The sequence below is a fragment of the Papaver somniferum genome, chromosome 6, assembly GCF_003573695.1.
Source record: "Papaver somniferum cultivar HN1 chromosome 6, ASM357369v1, whole genome shotgun sequence".
NCBI classification, from domain to species: Eukaryota; Viridiplantae; Streptophyta; class Magnoliopsida; order Ranunculales; family Papaveraceae; genus Papaver; species Papaver somniferum.
Window position 1 is genome coordinate 95,970,948 of NC_039363.1, and position 23,511 is coordinate 95,994,458.

The 23,511-nt window shown below is 35.3% G+C and overlaps 5 protein-coding genes and 1 pseudogene across 5 annotated transcripts; 1 reads left to right on the forward strand and 5 right to left on the reverse strand.

Moving 5' to 3' along the window:
- Positions 1–1,099: 1,099 nt before the first annotated feature.
- LOC113291146 lies at positions 1,100–1,909 on the reverse strand. Its single transcript, XM_026540713.1, has one exon. It carries the CDS (start codon positions 1,907–1,909, stop codon positions 1,100–1,102), a length of 810 nt encoding a protein of 269 aa, XP_026396498.1.
- Positions 1,910–4,063: 2,154 nt separating this feature from the next.
- LOC113285921 (pathogenesis-related protein 1A-like) lies at positions 4,064–4,798 on the reverse strand. The gene has a single exon (XM_026534659.1). The coding sequence runs from the start codon at positions 4,745–4,747 to the stop codon at positions 4,211–4,213; it is 537 nt and encodes a 178-aa protein (XP_026390444.1). The 5' UTR covers positions 4,748–4,798; the 3' UTR covers positions 4,064–4,210.
- Positions 4,799–6,662: 1,864 nt separating this feature from the next.
- Positions 6,663–7,305, reverse strand: LOC113291147. The gene is made up of 2 exons (XM_026540714.1): positions 7,300–7,305; positions 6,663–7,013 (listed from the first exon to the last, which is right to left on the reverse strand). Exons 1-2 carry the CDS (start codon positions 7,300–7,302, stop codon positions 6,663–6,665), a joined length of 354 nt encoding a protein of 117 aa, XP_026396499.1. The 5' UTR covers positions 7,303–7,305.
- Positions 7,306–8,157: 852 nt separating this feature from the next.
- Positions 8,158–11,877, forward strand: LOC113291148. The gene is made up of 6 exons (XM_026540715.1): positions 8,158–8,210; positions 8,326–9,035; positions 9,131–9,692; positions 10,116–10,424; positions 10,512–10,599; positions 11,170–11,877. Exons 1-6 carry the CDS (start codon positions 8,158–8,160, stop codon positions 11,875–11,877), a joined length of 2,430 nt encoding a protein of 809 aa, XP_026396500.1.
- A 6,928-nt stretch (positions 11,878–18,805) lies between these two features.
- LOC113285923 (pathogenesis-related protein PRB1-3-like) lies at positions 18,806–19,384 on the reverse strand. The gene has a single exon (XM_026534660.1). It carries the CDS (start codon positions 19,320–19,322, stop codon positions 18,807–18,809), a length of 516 nt encoding a protein of 171 aa, XP_026390445.1. The 5' UTR covers positions 19,323–19,384; the 3' UTR covers position 18,806.
- Positions 19,385–21,017: 1,633 nt separating this feature from the next.
- LOC113291149 lies at positions 21,018–21,643 on the reverse strand (annotated as a pseudogene).
- Positions 21,644–23,511: the final 1,868 nt, after the last annotated feature.

Here is a 23,511-nt window from a genome sequence, read left to right on the forward strand (position 1 = left end):
TGACTCTAGCAAACCTTTAAAAGGACCTTTCACAAGCTCATCTTCACCATCAACTTGAAAATTAATAATTTTAGAAGAAAATTGATATTCTTTATGGGTTTTAAAATCAGAAAAACACTTAATTGCATCAGATTTCAATTCCATTGGATAAATCCAATGAAATCGACTAAAATCATCCACAAACATAATATAGTACCTATAACCATGTAAAGAAGGTACTGTTGGACCCCATACATCACAGTGAATTAAATAAAGTGGCTTATCAGCATGAGAAGAGGAAAGTTGAAAAGGCAATTTTTTACTTTTTGCCAACTGACATGGATGACACAAAGTTACAGAATGAGGTGAAGTTAAAACAATCTTTTTATTGGAGTGTAACTTTTGAACAATAAAATTTGAAGGATGTCCCAACCTGTCATGCCAGACTTTAGATGATGCAGACAAGGTAGAAGAAAAAGCACATGGAGCAGTAGAAAAAGACGATTTATAATGAATGGGATACAAGTTATTAACCACTGAACCATGAGACAACAAAACATCTGAAGACAAATCTCTAATTTCATAACCAGCAGGATATAGCTTGAAATAACATGAATTATCCTTAGTAAATTTAGCAACAGAAATCAAATTATGTTTCATATCAGGTATTAGAAGAACTGTGTTCAACCTAAAACTAGTTTCAGATGTTTGTATAAGAGAAGTGCCAGTGGAAGTAATGTTTAAGGACTTACCATTACCCACTTGTACTCTGTCCTTCCCTTTGAAAGTAGAAGTATTTTGTAATAGAGTCTCATCTCCAGTCATATGAGCTGTTGGACCGGAGTCAGCTAAACTACTGAGGAGTTTCAGAGGTTGGAGGTTCTGAAAAAATATGTTCTTCACTGATAGAGTTGAAAGCATGTTGTTGTTGGGTTGTATTTGTTGAAGATGAAGAATCATTTGCAGAAGTAGGAGGATAATATCTAAAGTGACATCTACTAGCATAGTGTCCCTTCTTCCTGCATATCTGAAAATCTATCTGAGAAAAATCCCTTCTACCACCATTTGCTTGACCATAAGAACTAGAACTACTGCCTTGTCCAGCATTATAACCAGAACTTTAAGCATTTTTATAACCAGAACCATTACTAGGAGCATTCTTATATCCAGAAGTATTCTTAGACTTTCCTCTTCCATTACTAGAATTACCATTCCTACTATACAGAGCAGTAGAATGTTGAGTATCAAATACAGTACTAGAATCTTGATGTTGTTTTAGAAGCCACTGTTCATGATTGAGAAGTCTTGGTTTTAACTCAGCAAAAGTATATGGAACTTCTCTATTGTGAGCAGCTACAACAAAGTTATCATAATCTCTAACCAATCCATTCAATACATACATAGTCAAGTCAGAATTGCTAACCCTTTCTCCAATAGCAGCTAAAGAATCTGCTATGGTCTTGATATTTTGCAAATACACAAGTATTGTCATATTTCCTTTCTTGACATTAAGTAACTGATTTCTTAGCATATTCTTTCTAGCCATGAACTGACTCTTAAAAGTTACCTCAATAAATTCCCAAATTTCTCTTGCAGTGGAAAGCCCCAATACATCACCAGACACAGAATCAGTAAACGAGGCCTTCATACAACTAGTTACAAAACAATCAATTTTCCTCCACAAAACCCATTGTGAATTCAATGTTAAAACTCCATCAATTTCAATCTGTTTCACTGGTTGTTCAATCTCACCATTAACATAGCCATATAAATCAGTAGAAACAAGAATTGATTCCATCTGATCTCGCCACAACAAAAAATTATTTGGCCCTAATTTTGTAGAAACAAAATTGGAAATATTGGTAAAGGGAAACGTAAATCCAGAAGAATTATTACCCATTTGAGCAGCGGAATTTGCTTGACAACCCATATTTTTTCTTCTCCTGTAAACGATTGTTGTAGATGACATGAACTCAAAGCACCAAGAAATTGTTGTAAAAGAATCAGATCTTGAATTTAATTTGAAGAAAGATTAATAAAGAATCTTATAAAAGATGTTAAATCCTGAAAAAGTATTGTAAAAGATGTGTGATTCTAATGTCTCTGCTTAAAAATGTTGTGTGTGAAAAATTATTGCAGAATTGATAAGAATGGGTCATGATCGAAGGAGTGATACCATGAGAGAACTTTAGTTTTCTTATTGATGAAAGAGATCACCTTCACAGGATTATTACAAATCCTTTGATACTAATCATACAGTTAAAGTCAATAATTGACCTCACACATTCTTTACACACAAACACAAATACTTATGACACACAAACAACTCACACAAATATAATATCTAATATAAACAACCATCGTATAGCTCTTGAATTGTGCCCTGCGAAGTGTTACTTTTGCTTTTATTCAATGAGCTCAACTTTTTTCTTAATGCAATTTTGGCTGTTCAGTTAGTAGTGCCTATCGCTATTGATCATTTGTAGTCGAAGTTTGGTCGGTCTACGCAAAATTTGTTGATTTCTTAGAATCTTCCGTCGCCTATAGGAAAAAGAAAAGGGAAAGCAAAAAACTTAATTCAGTCTCTCTTTTTCTAGTTTTAGTGACCTACTCTACCAGCTAAAAGCCACGATGCATTTATTTTCTTTGATAAATATGACCTTACGTACCATGAATACATTATACATAGTCTACTTCTTGATCATGGTATTGGGTGTTTATTACCCGGCATCTATTTACATGTACCCGCAGGTTAAGTTTGCCACAAATTTTATCAACCGATATGCCGTTGCACCCATGAATTTTTCGTGCTATATCAAAATTAATGTGATCAAATCTACATGCACTATCGTAGACACGTAAAAGCATTGGAAACAAGAGTAACCAAAGGTCCAAAGCAATAAAAAAACGGACTGGGTAGTCCCAAGACTCCCAACACCAGCCACTCTACAAAATTTGGTCGTTGATTGCTAACCAAAACACCAGTAGTGAAACTTACAATTGTTTGAGTCTGAGAGGAGATAAACAGCCGCGTTGAAGTGTTATCTTTGCATGTTTCGGTACCAGCGGCAGTGGCACTTCTTGGTAAATCAGATGAAGGATTTAGTGACCGGGGTTAGAGAAAAGCAGAGAGAGGTTTATGGGTGGTACGTAATGCGCCTGGTAACAGAATGGACGGGGCCGATTAGCATCAGTAGACTGATCACGCCAAATGTGAGTTACTGCTGAAGGATATTTGGATTGGACAAGAAAAAGAACTAGGCTTGTGATGGTGAAGAATCGGATCGGTTAGTGTATTAGTGACTCGTTGTTGTATGAAAATCGGATGGGACCCACAAAAATAAACTCAGATTTTGTTATATTCCGGCTTGACACATATATAAGATTCTTTTAAATCGGAACAATGTCCCCGGACTCGATCATAGTTAATGGTTGCATATTCAGTGTAAATGAATGCCTCCTCTTTCCTTCAATAATAAATTACCTATTTGACTTTTCACTGCCAGAAAAAATGCCTGCCCTCAATTTCTTGGGATACAGTGACATCCTTTAAAAAAAAAGAATTAGTTCAAACTCCTGACCAGCAAACTACGATTTTAAGAACGGAAATGAAATCGTGTGTATGTTTCTGTTAATGCTCATCTTCTCGATACGAAGCAAGTAACGAAACCGTGCTTAATGGAACCAATTCTTGAGCCTGTATCAGAGGATTAGATTTCATCCTTCTCTAATATATTGCCTTATTTTCGAAAACACAAAATTGGTTAAAGAGAATAAAATCAACAATTTCTAGATGAAAAAGACATCTATATTTTGATACTGTTTAAATGGACAAAAATGTAAAAATAGTTAGGATGTAAACAGTTTCATCCTTTCCATTTTCAAATATTTTTAATTTACACAGGATGCATCCATTTTTATCCTCGCTATTTTTTAAGTTTAATCCAGGATGAATCCAGTTTCATCCTTGCTATTTTTTTTGTGTCCATTTCACCCATACTAAATGCTACTCGTCCATTTGGACCGTGTTTTAAAAATATTTAGACAAATGACTCATTTTCCGTTTCAAAAATGAAAAAAAACAGAAATGGAAAGACTAAAGAAATCTCATATCATTGAAAAGTTTTATTACAATGAAAGATCCTAAATAACATCTTTCGTTTGTCCTAAAAATATGAGCATACTTAATGAACAAGATAGCAAAAGATCTTCCAAAATCCCAATTCAGTTTCTAATACGGAGGTTCACCTAATTTGCCCGGAGGACCATAGTCGCAAATGATAAATATACCACCATCATGGCAAATCCTTTTAGCACAACCAATATGAGTAGACCTACGGCAGACGACTGCCATGTAATGCCCACAAGATTCACCCGGCGGCGCATGACATGAGTTGGTTTCATGGTCATAATATTTTTTCTCCCCCACCCACATATTTACGGCATCTGCTACAAGAAATGGTCCTCCCCAAGGACCCAATGCAAGATTCTCACCGTAATATCCTCCGGTAGAGTGGAGCGGTCTGCAGTCGGCTGTTCTCTTATCAGCCCATCTTCTTGCATAAGCTGCAATCCTATCACTCCATTTAAGGGGAGCAACACCTACCGCAGCCCGAGCAAGATTGTGCCTCTCTAAAGCCTTTTTAAAATATCTGGGTGTGGGTGAGGCTTGAGAGGTATGACTTAACAAGGACATGGTTATGATAATAAGGAGACTCATAATAGAAACTGATGATGACCCAAGCTTCATATGAGAGAACCTGCCCATCGAAGTAAACTCTAAAAATATTTAGTTTTTCTCTAAGGGATGTTGTACTGGTTTAGAGGATGAATAGTGGGGGGTTCATGGACAGTGGTTGTATTTATACAGGAAAACTAATTAATAAAATATTCCATTTATTGCATGATTTATTGCTTAGATTTCGGTAACTAATTGAGATTATTCAACTTGTCTGATCTTATCTTATTTAATAAAGTAAAGATACTGTATTATTTTGGGTTTGATTTTATGGTTTCAAATTTTCAACTGACTTAAATGACTACATTAATGCAATGATATTCAGAAAAAACTTACCATAAAATCACAACATTACTGTAAATAACAAAGGATCACACTGAACACTTGGAGTCTTGGACTGTCATGCCATCGACTAAGATGGGATAAAGAAGTTGCAATATCCCGAAGTTGTCAGGACCATGACGTCCTCCAGTGCTAGAAGAGAAGTGGTATGGCCCCTCAAATAAGGGAAATGTAACCAATCATCGAGGCAATTTATTTTAGGTGATGCAATTGTAACGAACATGTGGTTGCAAGGCCAACAAGCCCGCACTATAATATACAAGCCCACGCCCTGCGGTCCCTTGTAATTGTATATTAAGTTCACCAAAAACTTATGATCCGCTTAACAATATAGTTCATCTAACGCTAATGACATCCTAATGATACCACGAAGGATTGTTATGTGAGTTTAACATTCACATGTTGCCTGTAACAATGGTCAAATGAAAAGTGATCATTAATGAGAAGTGATGATCAGATGAGCTTAACTTTCTTTAAGAATTGTTACGCTAATGATCCCATTGGCTATTACACAATGAGAAGTGGTGATGGTATGCACATTAATGAATCATTTTACTACAAGGTCGTCCATACTACAGCAAAACATGGTTTTTTCAACGAAACATATCGTCACAAATATTTGATTTTATGTCACAAATATATTGTTCTGACAGGTGTTACAAATACTCTGACCGACGCTAAAAGCGTCACTTATGCCGAGGCCTTTTTTCAGCAGATTTTTGTGTGATAAATATGGTTTTTACGTCACAAATAACATATGCGTCACAAATACTGTTTTTTCAGTTATACTTAAAAACCCTTTATGCGACATTCGTTTATGTAACAAAAAGTTTTTATTTATAACGATTGAAGATGTCACAAACAATCCTCATTTTCAACGTATTAACGCGTCATAAAATTGGTGCATACGCAGTGGAAACACCCGTCATTAATAAATGTTATATATAACGGTTGAAGATGTCACAAACAATCCTTATTTTCAACGTATTAACGCGTCATAAAATTGGTGCGTACGCAGCGGATACACCCGTCGTTCATATATGTTATTTTCAACACATAATAATATCGTGAATAATAATTATATGCTACGTATTATTATGTCATATAAAGAATTATATTTGCCACGCGTAATTTTTGTAGATACTAACATAAATAATGGTGGAATATATATACTCATTTGCAACGCAGAGCTACAAATTTTTTCTGTCATGTAAGGGCCTTATTTGCAACGCGCTTGTTGATGTTAGAGTGGGAAGGAATTATCGGTCGTATTACAAATTTATATGAGTAGGTTTCATATTTTTCATATTTACTCAGAAATTGTAACTCATCAAAGTCAGACTACTAAAGTTTTTTGAAAAGCAGCAAATCATTAATAGAATAGATCTACATTGTTCATTAAATGACACCACTAATTAACAAACTTAAAATTCTAAACCGAAGAAAAAAAACCATACCACTACAAATTTCAAAAGTGAAACATAAAGCTAATTCTAAACTGAAGAAAAAAATGATACCACTACAAATTTCAAAAGTGAAACATAAAGCTAGAAAAAGAAACAGAGATGCACATCTCAACTATGGTGGTCCCTTAACAGTCGTCTCAAGGAGTGTTTTGATGGTTTTCATGAGTACTTTGAAGGTTTCCCTGCATTTCAAGCAACATTCTTCTTATATCTGTTGTGTCAGTTACCAGCCCTTGTATAGTGCGATTTTGCTCATCAACTCTTTCTTCAAGTTCCTTATTTCTCTTCTCTGCTTCATCTGCCCGCCTAAGAGCTTCGCCTAACTCCGCATTATATTCAATGCTATACGAGCTAGGTTTTTCATACCCGTGACGAAGACCCTTGACATAACCAGATCTTACACCTAGCACTTTCTCACATATTTGAGCATCGGTCAAGGGTGTTGAACCTTCAGGTGTAGGCGCAGCTCGGAGTTCAAGCATTTTACCCTACACAGTAATTAACAATAAATAACCTAACATAAGCTAAAACTAAATAATAACTCTTAGATAAAAAAAACTTAAAAGAATATCACAACAAAAATCCTTGTATTACATAGTTCTCTTCAGCCGTATGACAGGTCCAAACATCATTTTTGCAGTGGGTCAACTTGTAGAATTCAATTGGTTCAACAACTTCACCTGTTTCTGGATCACACTGAAGGTTTCCCCAAAAAGAATTAGACACAGTATTAACCATAAATTTATAAAAGAGCAAAAGACACGACACAACTACCATTTCCTCTCTATAGCGCGCAAAAGGTTTGACCCCGTACAATGAATGGTTGTATTCGCTTCTCGACTTTTTTTACCTTGAGTGCTACTTTTCTGCATTCAAATCCAAAGAAGACAGTTACACGTAGAACAATGCTACACACAGATATTATAAATAGCACTGAACACCACCAATACGACTACCATGCACAAATATATCTTATAAACACAACAAGGATCTGAACACCAATATTACCTGAAACTCATCAGACTCGAACCAAGTGCAAAGTTTCTCGCAATCCTCCTTCTTGACCTGATGATGCGGGTTTTCCTTTTATGTTCCATCTTTTTTGTACTGCATGTAGTGTTTGTGAAGTGTACATCTAAACTGTCTGTACTCATTTGCTAGCATTGTGTTGACCGCCTTTTGAATGCGTACTACATGTAGATCAATAGTGAATTTTTCCTAAGTTCACAATCACCACACAAAGTTCTGTTAGCACCAATAACAAAGAAACTACGCAAACAGATCTCTAATTAATAAAGCCATAGTCTGCCCAAGAAGAACAGAATAGTAAGGACATTAAAATGATTCAACAAAAATATATGATTACCAATATGAGATCATAAAATTTCCTCAGATCTGATTTTTTAATTGACTTCCATTTGGGGCAATCCGACCACGGTGCAAACTTTCTGACGATGATCCATATTTTAGTTCCGAACTCAGTGGCCCAATCCCCAGTTGGAATCTTTTGACCTGGTTTGATAGTTATTGTAGGATTTTTTTCGGTTTTCCTTAGTGTAATTCATGCATGCAGATATGATTGTGTACTTTTTTGGAAGGAAAATGAGAATCTCGTAAAGTGTCCCAAGTGTGATGAGCCGAGGTATAAAGTTGTCGAGGGAAAAGGAAAGAAGATACCTCAGAAAGTACTGCGTTATTTTCCACTCAATCCAAGGCTGCAGAGATTGTGCATGTCAAGGATGACTGCTGAAGATATGAAATATTGGAAAAATATACGGAAACCGGAAAAAATGTGTTTAGGCATCCAGCAGATTCTAAAATTTGGCAAGAGCTCGACGAGAAGCATAAGTGGTTTGCAAAAGATTCACGTAATGTCCGACTTGGAATTGCAAGCGATGGGTTTATTCCATCTAATGACCTCAATGGAAAACCACACAGTATTTGGCCTGTAATTGTCGTTCCGTATAATTTGCCACCATGGAGATGCATGAAAGAGCCATTAATATTTTTGACTCTACTTATACCAGGACCTAACAGTCCTCGAAATGATATCGAAGTTTATCTGAGGCCGCTGATAGATGAATTAAAAGAGTTATGGGAAATTGGTGTGGAGACTTTTGATGCACATTCAAAGGAAGTATTTCAGCTTCATGTTGCGTTGTTATGGACGATCAATGATTTTCCTGCGTATAGAAACTTATCTGGATGGAGTACTCATGGGTATCTAGCTTGTGCTGTTTGTAATAAAGATACACATTCAATGTGGTTGAAGAGTGGACGGAAGATATGTTACATGGGTCATCGTCGTTTTTTGCCTCAAAATCATGCATGGAGATCTAGGGGAAAACATTTATTTGATGGAAAAGCAGAAAAAAAGCCAAAGCCAAAGGAGTTGTCTGGAGATGATGTGTTATTACATCTAGAAGTCGTCGAGCAGCAAGATTTTGGGAAGGCGCCGAACACCAAAAAGAGGAAACGTTATGATTTTGAGTTAAATTGGACAAAAAGGAGTATTTTTTTGAATTACCGTATTGGAAGATTAATAAATTGCGGCACAACGTTGATGTTATGCATGTGGAGAAAAATATTTGTGATAGTGTTGTAGGCACGCTGATGGACATTGAGAAGAAAACTAAAGATACCATAAGATCTAGAGCAGACCTGGAAAGATTGGGTTTGAAGAAGGAGCTGCATCTAACTAAGAGAGGTAACAAGTTAATTAAGCCACCTGCATCTTATACTTTATCGGTTCCAGAGAGAAAAATATTATGCGAGTGGTTGAAGTCGGTGAAGTTTCCTGACGGCTATGCCTCAAACATTGCTCGGTGTGTGAAGGAAAAAGATGGTAAGATATCCGGAATGAAGAGCCATGATTGTCATGTATTTCTACAACGGATTCTTCCTGTTGCACTGCGTGGTTTCCTGCCGAAAAATATATCCAGTGCATTATCTGAGCTTGGTGTTTTCTTTAAGGAATTGTGTTCGAAAACACTAAGACTGGAAGTACTAGAGAAAATGGAAAAAGATGTTTCTGTACTGCTATGCAAGTTGGAGCAAATTTTTCCACCAGCATTTTTTGATATTATGGTTCACTTGATAGTTCACTTACCTCATGAAGCTATTCTTGGTGGACCCGTGCAATATCGTTGGATGTACCCAATTGAAAGGTAGTTAGTATCACAATTACTCATTTTTTAAGATTATACTACTTTGCTCAAGTATTTGTATTAGATGGTGTTCATGTTTCTAAATGCGATTACAATTACATAAAACCTTCACTGATGCCACCTATTATAAACATCTCCATATGTAACTTGTATTTTTAAATTCATTTGATTGATGATCTGTCTGTATATATTATTTTCTTACAAGTTATTAGATACAAAATCCAGTGATAAATATATTTTAAAAAGTTATCAAACAGAGTGGTGATGATGTTATCTACCCATACTAGATAATTTTCCAAATCCTATTACTTTTGCTAAACCTGACGTGCCTTTTGCTTTTGATCCTATGACAAGTAACTTTGAATTTATTGAATCTCTGTATTATATTTTCTTTCCCTGAATCAATCTCTGATCTTGAAATAGGTATTTACGCACGCTAAAACAATATGTACGAAACAAGGCACGACCTGAAGGTTCCATTGCCGAGGCATACATCAACAACGAATGTCTTACTTTTTTCTCTATGTATCTACATGGAATTGAAACACGTTTCAACCGGGAAGATCAAAATCACGATGGTGACTCTGGACAACCGGTTAAGGGGCTGAGTGTTTTCTCAAATGATGCTCGACCGCTTGGAGCTGCTAAAAATGTGATGTTGGACTTGAAAGATACCAGCAAAGCTAGATTTTGTGTTCTGAACAATACTAAAGAGCTATTACCGTACATTGAGTAAGTGGATATAGCTTAGAATTAAGTTATTTATAATGCTTATGTATAATTAAAAGAGTGATGTTTTAATATATTGTGCATATGCAGACAGCATATGGAGGAACTAGAAAAGGAAGACCCTCGTAATGTGGATATGAGACATGAAAGATATTTTTCTAAATGGTTTGAAGAACGGGTAAGAACTAAATCAAATTATTTTATATGCCTACTAGACATTGTCGTTGCTGCTAACATAATTCGAAACCATCATTAGTAGTGTACGTAGCATACTGTTGTACTAAGATGCATGACTGAAACTTAGTATATTCATGGTTATTGATTGTGTTAGTTGGATGAAGAGTATTTTAGGTAATTTGAGAATGTCTACATAGTCGATACTCATTTTTATCTTGAGTATACTGTGATTTTCTATATATATATATATATATATATAAATGAAAAGGGTAATTTTGAATTGTTGCTGATAATGAAGAAAATGAGATACGTGTTAGCCAAGATGTATACACGTAATGTTAAAATAAGAAGATGACCAGGAAGCACCTAGATATGACGCTAATTCTTTTATTTTATATTATTAACTTGCCAATTTTTTCATTAAATGTCTCGACTTTTAAGACTTCCTCCTAAATTCTTATTAAACATTGAGTGCCATTATGTTATTTGGTTCTTATGGTTTTGTAACCAACTTGCTCAGACTTTGTACACTCTATCATTAGGACTAGAATTAACGTTTATCACTTTGTAGGTGAATCGGTTGCGAGAAGAGAATTCTCCTGCTGTTTCAGATGAAATATATTCACTAGCAGTTGGCCCTCATCCACGTGTAGTGCGATATAGTGGGTGTATCACTAATGCAATTCGATTTCATACAAGGGACCGAGAAGTAAACTTGCGAACACAGAATAGTGGTGTTGTAGTAAAGGGGGAGCACCAGTCTAACTTTGCTGATTTTTATGGTGTGTTAACAGATGTCTTACAGTTAAGTTACCTGTATGGAAATAAAGTTTTTATTTTCAGATGTGATTGGTGGGACACCGACAATAGAAGGAAGAATATTGTCACAGATAGCCATTTCACTAGTCTTAACTTCTTTCAAACATGGTACAAAGACGATTCTTTTGTTCTTGCTGACCAAGTGCAACAAGTTTTCTACCTTAAAGACCTTAAACTGCGTGGAAAATGGCATGTTGTTCAACATGTGATTCCTCGGAATGTCTATGATGTCTCAGAAAAAGATGTTGGGACACAACCAAATGATGACGAGGCATATCAGAGAGATGATCACTTCACAACAGAAAACATCGTCCAAGATAATTTTGGAAGTTCATCAAGTTGCAATAAGGAAGTTACTAATCCAACGTTTAATAGAAATGATGTCGCAGCCGAAGAAGTTGATATAGATACTGTTATTGATGATCTTGAAGGTTCTGAGAACTATATTGAAGAAGAATAACTTGAAGGAGAAGGTGGTCTTTTGAGTGAATATGACAGCGAAGATGAAGGTATTATATCAAGTGGTGATACTGATATTGATTAAAGAATATTGTTTATCTATTTATTGTATTTTTTTTTCTTTTTTCCGTAAACCTTATTTTTCTTTGTTTTTTTTGCAAAAGATCTTGATTGCTAGTTGTTTGGATACGTTTACTTGTCATTTTGATGAAAGTTGTCGTTTTGGATTATATAGTAAACAAACTTTCATAGATGCTAGAAAGAAACAAGAAATTAGAGCATGGAAAGGAGATGTACCACGAACCTAAGTTTGCTTTAAAAAAAATTGTTCACTCTAGCGACCACAACAAAAATTGTACAGCATTAACACAATCAACAAAAATTGTACAACATTAACACAGTAGAAATTCCATAAATGAATCCTCGGTAAATTAAGTACTTCGCTAAATACTAAAAGATTTTGGTCCTAATTAAGCTTTTATAGACAAAATTTTAACTCGATAAATTAATAAATTCGCTTTAATTCGATAAATTAATAAATTCCCTAAAATTATAATAATAAAAAAATTGGCCCCAAGGTTATTAATTATTAAAATTTTATTGTGATCATATATATTCTAATCGGCTAAGACGTTGTACTTGTAGTTATAATATGAAAAACTACAGACTGTACAAATTATTTTTTAACGACATATGAAAATGTTTAAAATAAAAAATAGTTATCATGGATTATATGTGTCAAGAATAACTAGGGGTGTCAACGGGTCCGGGTCCTCCCGGGTATCACTAGACCCGGACCCTACTTATAAAGGTCGGATCTGGGTCCTAACGGTTCCGGGTCCTACACTTGTGGATCCAGAACCGTACCCGTTTAAATATCTGGGTACCCGCCGGTCCCGGGTACCCATTAAGTCTTAAGAAAACTATTAAAAAAACCTCAAAAACTTAATATTTGTCTCTTTTTGGCTTGGATTTAAATAACTTTTATAAAATTTATTATGATTTCTTATTAATGTACTAAATAAAGATTAAATGTAAGAGAAAAATTTAAAACGAGTAAAATATCAAAGCTAAAACTAGCAAAAACATGAATAAAAGTATGAATAAACGGGTACCCGATACCCGTCGGGTCCTAAGTTGCTAATGGGTCCAACTTTAGGACCCGAAACCGGACCCAAGTCTACCGGATCCGGTTCCGGGTAATGAGTACTCATTGACAGCCCTAAGAATAATCATTGTATTTACATGTAGAAAGGTATTTGTAATAGATGCATGCATCGCAAAAATGTTATTATCGTAACATCATTATTGAGTGGAAAATAAAATGTTTTATCAACATAGCAAAACGTTGGTAATACATATACTTATTTGCAACATATGAGAGTGCAAGTAAAAGTATATTTTTTTCAACAGCTACACATTGTCGTTAATAATTGGATATTTGTGACAGATTTGAGTGTTAATAACATATATTATTATTCGCAACATTTCTGAAGCGTCAGTTTTAGAAAATAATAATTATTCTTAATTAACAATTAATAAATAAGGATTTTCCCACACTTAAAAACGTTGTGAAAATTCATATTATTTTTATTTTGTTTTTTATTTTGAAAATAAATATTTGCGGCACAATGGCAGGTGTGAGAAATAACCTATTCTGACACTTCTATGGATTTAACTAACGCGATACATTTGTGACACTAGAACCGTCACACAAAACTAATATTTATGACGTTTTCTATGATGTTGCAAACGTAATGTCACAAATAACTGAATCAAGCGAACATTTTTTGTTTTTTTCTCTTGAAGTTTTTTTTTTGTTTAAGAAAGTTGTGGAGGATCGGTGGTAGGAGATGGTGGCCTGTGGGAGAAAGTGACGGAGGGGAGAAGAGGAATAATGGATTTGTTTTCTTTTTGGGTTAATATTTTAGGGTTTAGTATATGGGTGGTTTTAGTGTTGGGTGTGAACAAAAAGTCAAGAAGAAATGGTATTTACGGTGTATTCTAAAATACATGGGTGGTAAATAGGATAAATGGGTGTGACAATTAAGGTGGGTGGTAAATAGGAATAATGTGGGTGGTAAATAGGTGAAACCATATTTTTTATATCAGCCTTTCATATTTTTTACATATGAATATTTTACTACGGTGACATTTTATTTCTTGCTACAGTTTCATTATATATGTGTGGAAAATCCAGTAGATATGAATATTTTCATACCCATACCACAAAAACACTTATAGCGTGGGACGTTCATTTTTTTATTTATTCTCTCTCCAGAATAAAAAACTTCAGATAATGGTTAAATGTTTACTTAAAGTTTAAGGGAGGAAAAGCTAGAAACCTTGAGACTACACCCAGATAATTTTCATGATATGATAGTTTTTTCTAACATAATTATAGTTATTTGTTCCTCGCTCACCAAGACATTCACAGATATCCACACCACCTTAGCATTAAGGGATATATTGTACTGCTGAATTCAACTTTAAAGAGAGATTTATATTTAGTTATTTGTGTTAGAGCACCGCTCGGTTGAACCCACCAACGTTGGTATGTCAAGTTTGGTTGTCATATTTTAGTATCAAAATTCATTTAGAGTCGCTTGATTAAATCTATTAGAGTTAACTTCCGTTAAGTTAGACTAGAAAGTCTAAGAATGTTGAGACATACAAGTATTACCTCGAAGACCTGGCGAACGTGAAGAAGTATCGACTACAATGAAGACATCATCCTTCCACTTGAGGTTAGTGATACTTACTTGACTTGTTTCCGTTTCTATTGTTACTTTCAAGTCGTTTAAGATTGAAAACATAAATACGAGTAATACTCTAGTATTAGAATTAGTCATTTTATTCTGATCAAAGTGTCATGGAAGAATATTTAGTTACGAAGTATAACATTTATATTTTGAACTTCGTAAATGCGACATCGACATAATCTATGTAACTACTTAATTTTGTATTGGATACAGGTGTGATTTCATCCTAGGAAACTATGTTTCATTACTTATGTTTAAAGGAATTACATATATAAAACTTATTTCGTAATCGAAAAGAAATCAATAGGTGTGTGTGTTTTGGTCCGGTTTTCAATGAAGATCTATTGGATGATCAATTCGAATCTAAGGTGGGAATTCTGGTAGAACCGATCTTAACTTATATTGACAGTTATGGTAGAACTGATCCCTACCTACTTTGGGATACATGGTAGAACCTATCCTAGCTTTTTTTGGGAGTCTTGGTAGAACCGATCCTTACCTATATTAGGAGACATGGTAAAACCGATCCTAGTCATGGTAGAACTGATCCCTGCCTATATTTGGAGACTTGGTAGAACCGATGTTAACCTATGTTACGAGTCATGGTAGAACAGGTCCCAAGAGCAAAATCGATTTTTAACATTCACATATTACTTAAGTTTTTGTGTAAGTTTGGAGTAAGTGTTTGGCAAATAGGAAAGTTTTACATGTCGACATAATTTGAACATGTATATAATTCTTATCTTTAATTTTTCCAATATATTCCTTGATACTCAAGGTGATCCCAAACCAAAATATTGAGAATCTTTTAATTAAGATTTTCAAATTATATGTTTTTAATTTTCCAGCAATCAAAACATATCTCTTGAACAACTATATTAATTAAGTGATAAACTAATATTAGATATTTTCTAAAGAGAGATGTCGGAATTACAGGTTGTATATTAGTTGGAAATATAAAAAACCAAAATTATGTAGTTATTGCATATGTTGAGAATCTTTCAGTTTTGGAATTTCCTTTTTTCCAAACAAACTTGGTCTGCAAATAGTTAAGTTTGCATTTCTTGCGAACTATCCTAAGAGTTGGGTAAACTTCATTCATGTTGTTTCCGGTGGGGCCGACAATCCGGAGAGCAAAGTACCCTAATTAGGAGAAATATTTTATGTCCGCTCTTTTAAAGACTTATATGGGATCAAGAATCTCTACGAGTACCGTTGGTGGGAAACCAGATAATTGCATTGTTATTTTAGTTCCTGATTAGTGATTTGGTTGACTAACGGTCGTTGAAACTTTGATTGCACCTAGTTTGATTGTTCTTGAGAGCCTTCTCTTCTGACATAAGGTCACTCAAACTATATCAAAGCATTTAAGGGATCTTCAGAACTGTTTTTAAATATGAAGACAACTTGTGATCATCTATTGTTAACAGACTATGTTCTGTGTGTGATTGATCATAAGTGGAATCAAGTTTGTGGTGTGCAGGTACAATTGAAGATTTGAAGACAAGAAAAATTTTCTGATTGGTTTCTCCATCTCGTGATATTTGTGCACACATCTTGATCGGCTGAGATTGACTAAGATTCGATTTATCTTTGATAGATTTGACCATATAGTTGTTTAGATCAGCAACTATCATTTGTTGGTATTCTTCAGTACCCGAATCTGATAGTTGTGAATCTAGATCTGTTTACTTCGGATTTAGATTGATCTTACGCGACAAAGGAGTTTAATAGTTTAAACGGAAGATCCCTTGTTACAAACTTAACATATCTCTGGTTAAAATATTATTGGAGTAGTTACCAAACATCTTTGTTCCTTTAGTGTTTGGAAGACGATCAAAAGGAGTTGAGTGCTCAAGATAGTGATTTCTATCTTGGGATTCATGTGCGTTGACCAGAAGGTTGTAGGCGCATGGATATTGAGGGAACTAAGTAACTAGGGATAGATTACATGTTTTCAACTATACGAAGTTGGCTTTATTCTTTGTATAGCGGCTTAATTATGAGAGTATTCTAAATTGGACTAGATATCGGGGTTTTTCTGCATTTGTGATTTCCTCGTTAACAAAACCTTGTTGTGTGATTTACTTTTACCTTCCGCAATTATAATTGTTTTATTATAATTAAAATTAAATACACTAGTACATTAATTGAAGACACTTGATTGTGACCCTATAGTATACCGGTTTCATATACCGTAACTATTATCAAATGTATATCTTGTTGTTGTATTTTCTCGACTTTGTCCACAGACAATCACACTTGGTATAAGACTTATAAGCTGAGCCGAAAAAAATATGGTGTACCTGGGTAGCTCGTCATTTCAATTTGAAATTTGGCATTTTTACCCATAACAAGAATTGTTCTCTGTTTTAGCAACATTTTAAGTTTTGGGGTAAAATCTTATGTGTCTGAAATTTGATATGATCGATTGGAGTCAGGAAGATTTGGAAGTATTTAGTATTTGGTTTTGGAAATTTTAACATCATACGAGACTGAGACGAAACAACACCCTCTAAAACATTGGATCTTAAAAAAAAAAATAATCTTACAAGAATCGGGAAATTGGGAATATGTACCAATTCACTAATTCATTTCGGGGTCTGGCCCATAACTTTAAAAATTAGTGAATCAATCTCAGCCTTCCGAAAAATCCGTGAAGTAGCCAATATCCTCCATTGACCGGTCAAAACGAGATATCATTACCCTGACAAAATTATAAATACACCCTTACTTCAAACTAGTGGGTGCAGCGTGTCTCTAAAATGGCATGTTGGCATGTTTCTAACAGAAAGCGAACTCGTTGTTGACTTTTTTTTGTTTTTCTCGAATCTAATTTCACATTCAAGACTTGTTGATTCCATTAATCAAAACTTCATTAACTTTATTTCGAAAAATCACATCATTCTTTACTTTCAGTAACTAATCAGTCTTGTTCTTCCCGATAATTTTGTTCCTCTTCCCAGTAATTTTTTCCTTCTTTCGTTCGAATTCCTCGATCATTTTCCACGAATCACCCGTTTTCGATAAACCCTCGAATGTTTCGCTCCTTTTCTTCTTTCTTCTTGAACTTTCCTTCTCAACCTCTTTTAATTCTTCACCAACGAATTAACTATTGAAACTATGCTCGCCAGTCGGTAAACTCTATTCTCCTCGATATTCTCCTTCTGTATCCCTTCCTTTTCTTGCTTCAAATCATCAAACGCTTTCAAACACTGACACAATCTCTTCTCAATTGAGATATTTTTGCTTTGCATTACCAAATTATATTTCTCGGCCTCGGATCTCGGATGACGTGTATTTGGATACGTACCAGAGAATTGAATATTACTGCAAAAGATAAATGTATAGTTGGATTTTTATGGCAGGGTAAACCCACACATGTAGATGATGTAGTATCTTGACTATATAACGGATTATTTGGGACATATTCACTAATTTTCGGAGTTGTAGGACTAGGTTGTTGGATATTTTCAAAAGGATGCATTTTTGTTTGTCGCTATTCGGGGGTCCGGGAGGTATAGCCCCTTTCGGCTGTGGTCGATGCGTTTCCGCCAACGGTTACTATGGATGCCTTTGGAAGATGTCATTTGGTGATGAACAAACACTTTCAAGAGACATGAAATCCCTATAAATATCGGTGATTGCTTCTCTTGAAAACATAATCAAAATCATCATTGTTTTTTTCTTCTCTAATATCATCAGAACCTTAAACAATGTATTTTTGGTTGGGTCAAGGAAGTACAATCCATGAATTCGATTACGGCGTTAGGGCTTCATTGAATCCTGAAGGTATAACTCAAAAAACCTGTTATATTCGCCAAGTTAAATGGGAATGGTCGAGTTATTGTCTAAAATAATCGAAAGAGCCTTGAAATGTTGGAGTACACCAATCTTCTGTTTTGTTTTCATTTTCTAATTTTAACCCAACTTTCAAACACAGGTTCCCAAACAAATAGTGAATCCGCGACAGATTTCCAATTTTTCCTAAAACATTTCAAATACTCAATGAAAAGTTTTACAATTACAAATGAAAGCTCCAAAATAAATTCCCCGTCTAACACTTGAGCACAAGTATTTATTAGACCCGAAATAGATTCCAAGATCTCAATTCCCAAATGACTATAAGATCTCAATAATCAAAAAAAAAAAAAAAATTGTCTAGTTTCTAATACGGACGTTCTCCTATTATGTTTCCCGGAGGATCATAGCTACAAATGATGAAAGTACCACCATTGTCGCAAATCACTCTAGCACAACCTACATGAACAGACTTACGCCAGATGACTTGTGTGTAGTGACCACACCCTTTCCTCGGCCGGCATGAGTTTGATGCATAGTTATAATCATTTTCTTCTCCGACCCACATTGTTACGGCATCTTCTACGACGAATGGCCCACCAAGAGGACCCATCGCAAGATTCTCACCGTACGGTCCCTTAGAGTGTACGAGATTGCAATCTGCTGCTCTCTTGTCAGCGTAATCTCTTGCATAAGCTGCAAGCTTTTCGTTCCATACAATGGGAGCCACACCAACATGAGCCCGAGCAAGATTGTGATTGCGTAAAGTCATTAAGAAGTCTCTGGGTGTGGGTGAGGCTTGAGAGGTATGGATTAACAAGGACAACATGGTTATGATTAGGAGACTCATAAGTACAGAAATTGATGATGATCCAAGCTTCATGTGATGTGACGAAACCTGCCCATCGAAGTAAACGCCGGAAAATATTTAGTTTTTGTCTGGGTGAGGAAGGTTATATACTGGTTTAAATGATGAATAATACAGTTGGGGTTCATGGGTGGTTGTATTTATACATGAAAGCTAATTAATAAAATATTCCATTTATAGCATGATTTATTGCTTAGATTTTGGTAACTAATTGAGATTATTCAACTTGTCTTATCATTAAAAAAACGAAAATGATACTATTTAAGTATCCAGATCCTGTGTGACCAGTTTTACCCTGTCCCCTGTCACAACGCACCACGTGGAATCAATCCCCAAATTAATTTTGATAAATAACTCTTTTCCTAATTTAGTTAATTTACAAATTTAAATGGAGAAAAAATAGGAAATTAGTTTTATTTTTAAATCAGTGATGTTTGATAATTTACAAAGACTCCTTCCATGTACACTGTTTCATACTTTCATCATCATCTATGTTTGATAATCACACTTCTTCGTCTTCACTCACAGTTTAACTGTTAAGTCATCGTAATGCCAATTGATTCGTGGTAAATTAGTTTTCTTTGGACTGGTTTTTACTGTGTAGGCTAAACTTTTATTTTTCTTCTTTCACCTTGATGCATTGTATTTGTCACAGAAGCCAATCAAATGTTCATTGATCTTTAAGCTTGTACATGGATTGAAGTGTTTGATCTTTACAGTGTTTCATGGAAACCCTGTTTTACATGCATTTTCTTTTATCATCCCGAAGGAAAAGATACTACAGGTAGAAAGCAATAAACAAAATGGAAAACAAGAGAAGTTAAGGGAAGATGAACCAAAAAAATCATTGAAGTTCCAAATCCATATTTGTGATTAGAACACTTTATGCAGAAGGAGTTTTTATAAAATAGTATCAAACTTGGATTTGGAAATAATTGATTTCTTTTATTTTCTCCGTTTAGGTCTAAAACGAAAATAAATTGGAGCTTGATTCCACGTGGTGCATTTTTACATGATGGGACAGAGGACAGGCGGTAACTGGTCACAGAGGATCTGGACCCGATTTTTATGGTCTCAAGTGGGTTTAATGACTCAACATTAATGCAATAATATTCCGAAAAAACGTACTGTAAAATCACAACATCAATAACAAAGATCTCACTCGCCACTAACCACTTGGACTGCCATCAATTATTTGCCGCCCAATAATACGTAAGCCCAACTGAAATGGAATAAAGAAGTTGTTATACGATGAAGTTTTTAGGACCATGACGTCCTCCAATGATGCAAGGAAGTTGTTTAGCGCCCCTAAGAAAAGGGATACAATCATCCAGGCATTTCATTAAGAATGGTGCAGTTGTAACAAACATGTGGTTGCAAGGCTAACAAGCCCGCACTATACAAGCCCACGCCCCCTCATAGGAAAAAATCTTCTAGATGATAAGACGCCAGACTATTTTTGGAGTACTTTCATGCATGTTTTCTTTTGACAGGAAAGGGCATTTAACTATAGAAATCAGCAAAGGCCAATCCTCAATGTCTTTGAAATATCAACCAACTTAGCACTAAACTAAAACAAATTAAGAATCAAAATTAAAAGCAGTTGGAAATTACGAATACATATAGAAATTTCATAGAACACTCGGATAATACTCATTTAGAAGTTTAAGTTGTTTAACTGTATATTTCAATGAAAGCTCCAAAGTAAAGTTCTTGTCTCTTCCTAAAATGTGAGCATAATTAACCAGACTGCAAAGATATTCCAACATCCTAATAGTAATACCCAACGACCATGCGACGTACAAAACTCAGAGAATCTAATAAGGGCGTTCTCCATTATAGTTTCCTGGAGGATCTTAGCTACAAGTGATAATGGTACCACCATTATCGCAAATCACTTTAGCACAACCTAGATAAAGAGTGTTACGCCAGACGACTTGTGTGTAATGCAAACACGATTTATCCGACCGGCATGAGTTTGATGCATAGTCATAACCATTTTCTTCTGATACCCACATTACTACCGCATATTTTACAGGGAATGGCCAACCACTAGAACCCATTGCAATATTCTCACCGTATGGTCCCCCAGAGTGGATGAGATTGCAGTCAGCTGCTCTCTCATTAGCGTAATCTCTAGCCTAAGCAGCAACCGTTTCGTTCCATACAAGAGGAGCAACACCGACGTTAGCCCGAGCGTCATTGTGTCCCTTTAAGTAGTGGTAGGGTCTGGGTGAGGCTTGGGAGGTATGGATCAACAAGAAAATGGTAATGACTAGGAGACTCATCACAGAAACTGATGATGATCCAAGCTTCATATGAGAAAACCTGCCCATCGAAGTAAACTCTGAGAGATATTTAGTTTTTGTCTGGGTTTAGATGATGAATATTGGGAGGTCTTGGGTGGTTGTATTTATACACGAAAACTGATTAATATAATATTTCAAGTTATAACATGATTTACTGCTTGGATTTGGGGTAACTAATTGAGATCGATTAGTCAAGTTGTCTTATTGATAAGATAAAGATATTCGAGTTTGATTTTATCGTTCCATTGATCATTAGCATTTCAATTGGGTGGAATGACTGTACATTCAAGCATAGATAGTCCAAGAAAAACTCATAAACACAACATAAATAACAAAGATCACGCTATCCACTTGGACTGCCATCAATGGTTTGCCGCCCCACAATATGTAAGACCAACTAAAGAAGTTGCAATATCCCAAATTTTTTAGGACCATGACGTCCTCCAAAGATACATGGAAGTTGTTTGGCCCCTCAAAAGAGGGAAATGCAATTATTAAGGCTGATGCGATTGTGTAACAAACACGTGGTTGCAAGGCCAACAAGCCCGCACAGTACGTACAAGCCCATGCCCTGCGGTTCATAGATGACAACTACATTTGGTCGATCTCATTTAGTACGTACTAGGCACCGAAGTTCGTGATCTCTTCGAGTCGGCATTTTTTATTTATAGAAAACAGCAGGCTCTATAAAATGTCGCGCAAAGAATAACATATAATCTTAATCAAGGTGCATGCATATGATTGTTATTTCTCAACTTACTGCATGGTGGACTTTTACACTTGAATTACAGATACTTGGCATAGTAAGAAAACAGTAATGAGAAGAAGATTAGAAGTCAAATAATACTATTACCATCCCACGGGTAATTCTGCGGATTTGGGGGTAATATGTTTTGCATAGATAGTGATCGATAAATCCATAGAGTAATTTTTGGCACGTCTTTTATTATTCTTGGCATTGTCAAAGCTCAAGATGATTGCGGCATGATTTATATTTGATGCGCGTTCAATAGAGTTTGCCTTTTCGAATGCAAGAACCCAAAAATTTGTGCTTTCTCGTTGATATTGACTAGTATTAGTACAAATAAGTCATGGGTATTATCATTATGCCAGTGATTATGGAGTAATTAACGGATGATTAAAGTGGATTATTGGATCTATGACTTCAAACTTATATACTACTATTGAGTCTATGATCGGCCAGGTTTAAATCATCACAACAAATTTTCAGAACGTGATGATGAGATCACGTGTCTAGCTACTGTGACGAGCGACTTTAGTACCAAATTTAGGAGGAACAAATAAAAGCAACAAAAGCTTGACAATTCAAAATTTACTTCTTCAAATAAATAAATAAAAGCCACACAATGAAGCCCTTGATCTAGAACTTTGTTTGGGCTTTAGAGTTTAGACATTGCCCGATTAACTATAACAACAACCAGCATTGAGCAGCTATATTACTTAGAAGTTGTATTTTTAACATGCTCAAGTGTAAATAGTAAGTTTAATGTGATCCTTCTTACTGGAATATAATATATATATATATATATATATATATATATGCGAAAATCACCTGCCCTCTTAGACGATGATTCAATTCTTTGGGGTTTTGCCAAATTAGTAAGGAAGTTGGCCAATGTAATTACCAGGAGGATCGTAGCTGCAAACAATGAATGTACCAGCGTTGTTCGCGCAATTGACTCTACCACACCCTAAACGAATCGAGTTCTTCCAGACAACTTGTGTGTAGTGCCCGCACACTTTTCCCGATTGGCATGTATTTGCTGGGTAACTGTAGTATTGTTTCTCCCCAACCCAAAGGTTAACAGCAGCTACTCCAGAAAAGGATGAACTACTACTCCATGCGATGTTTTCACCATATTTTCCCCCAGAAT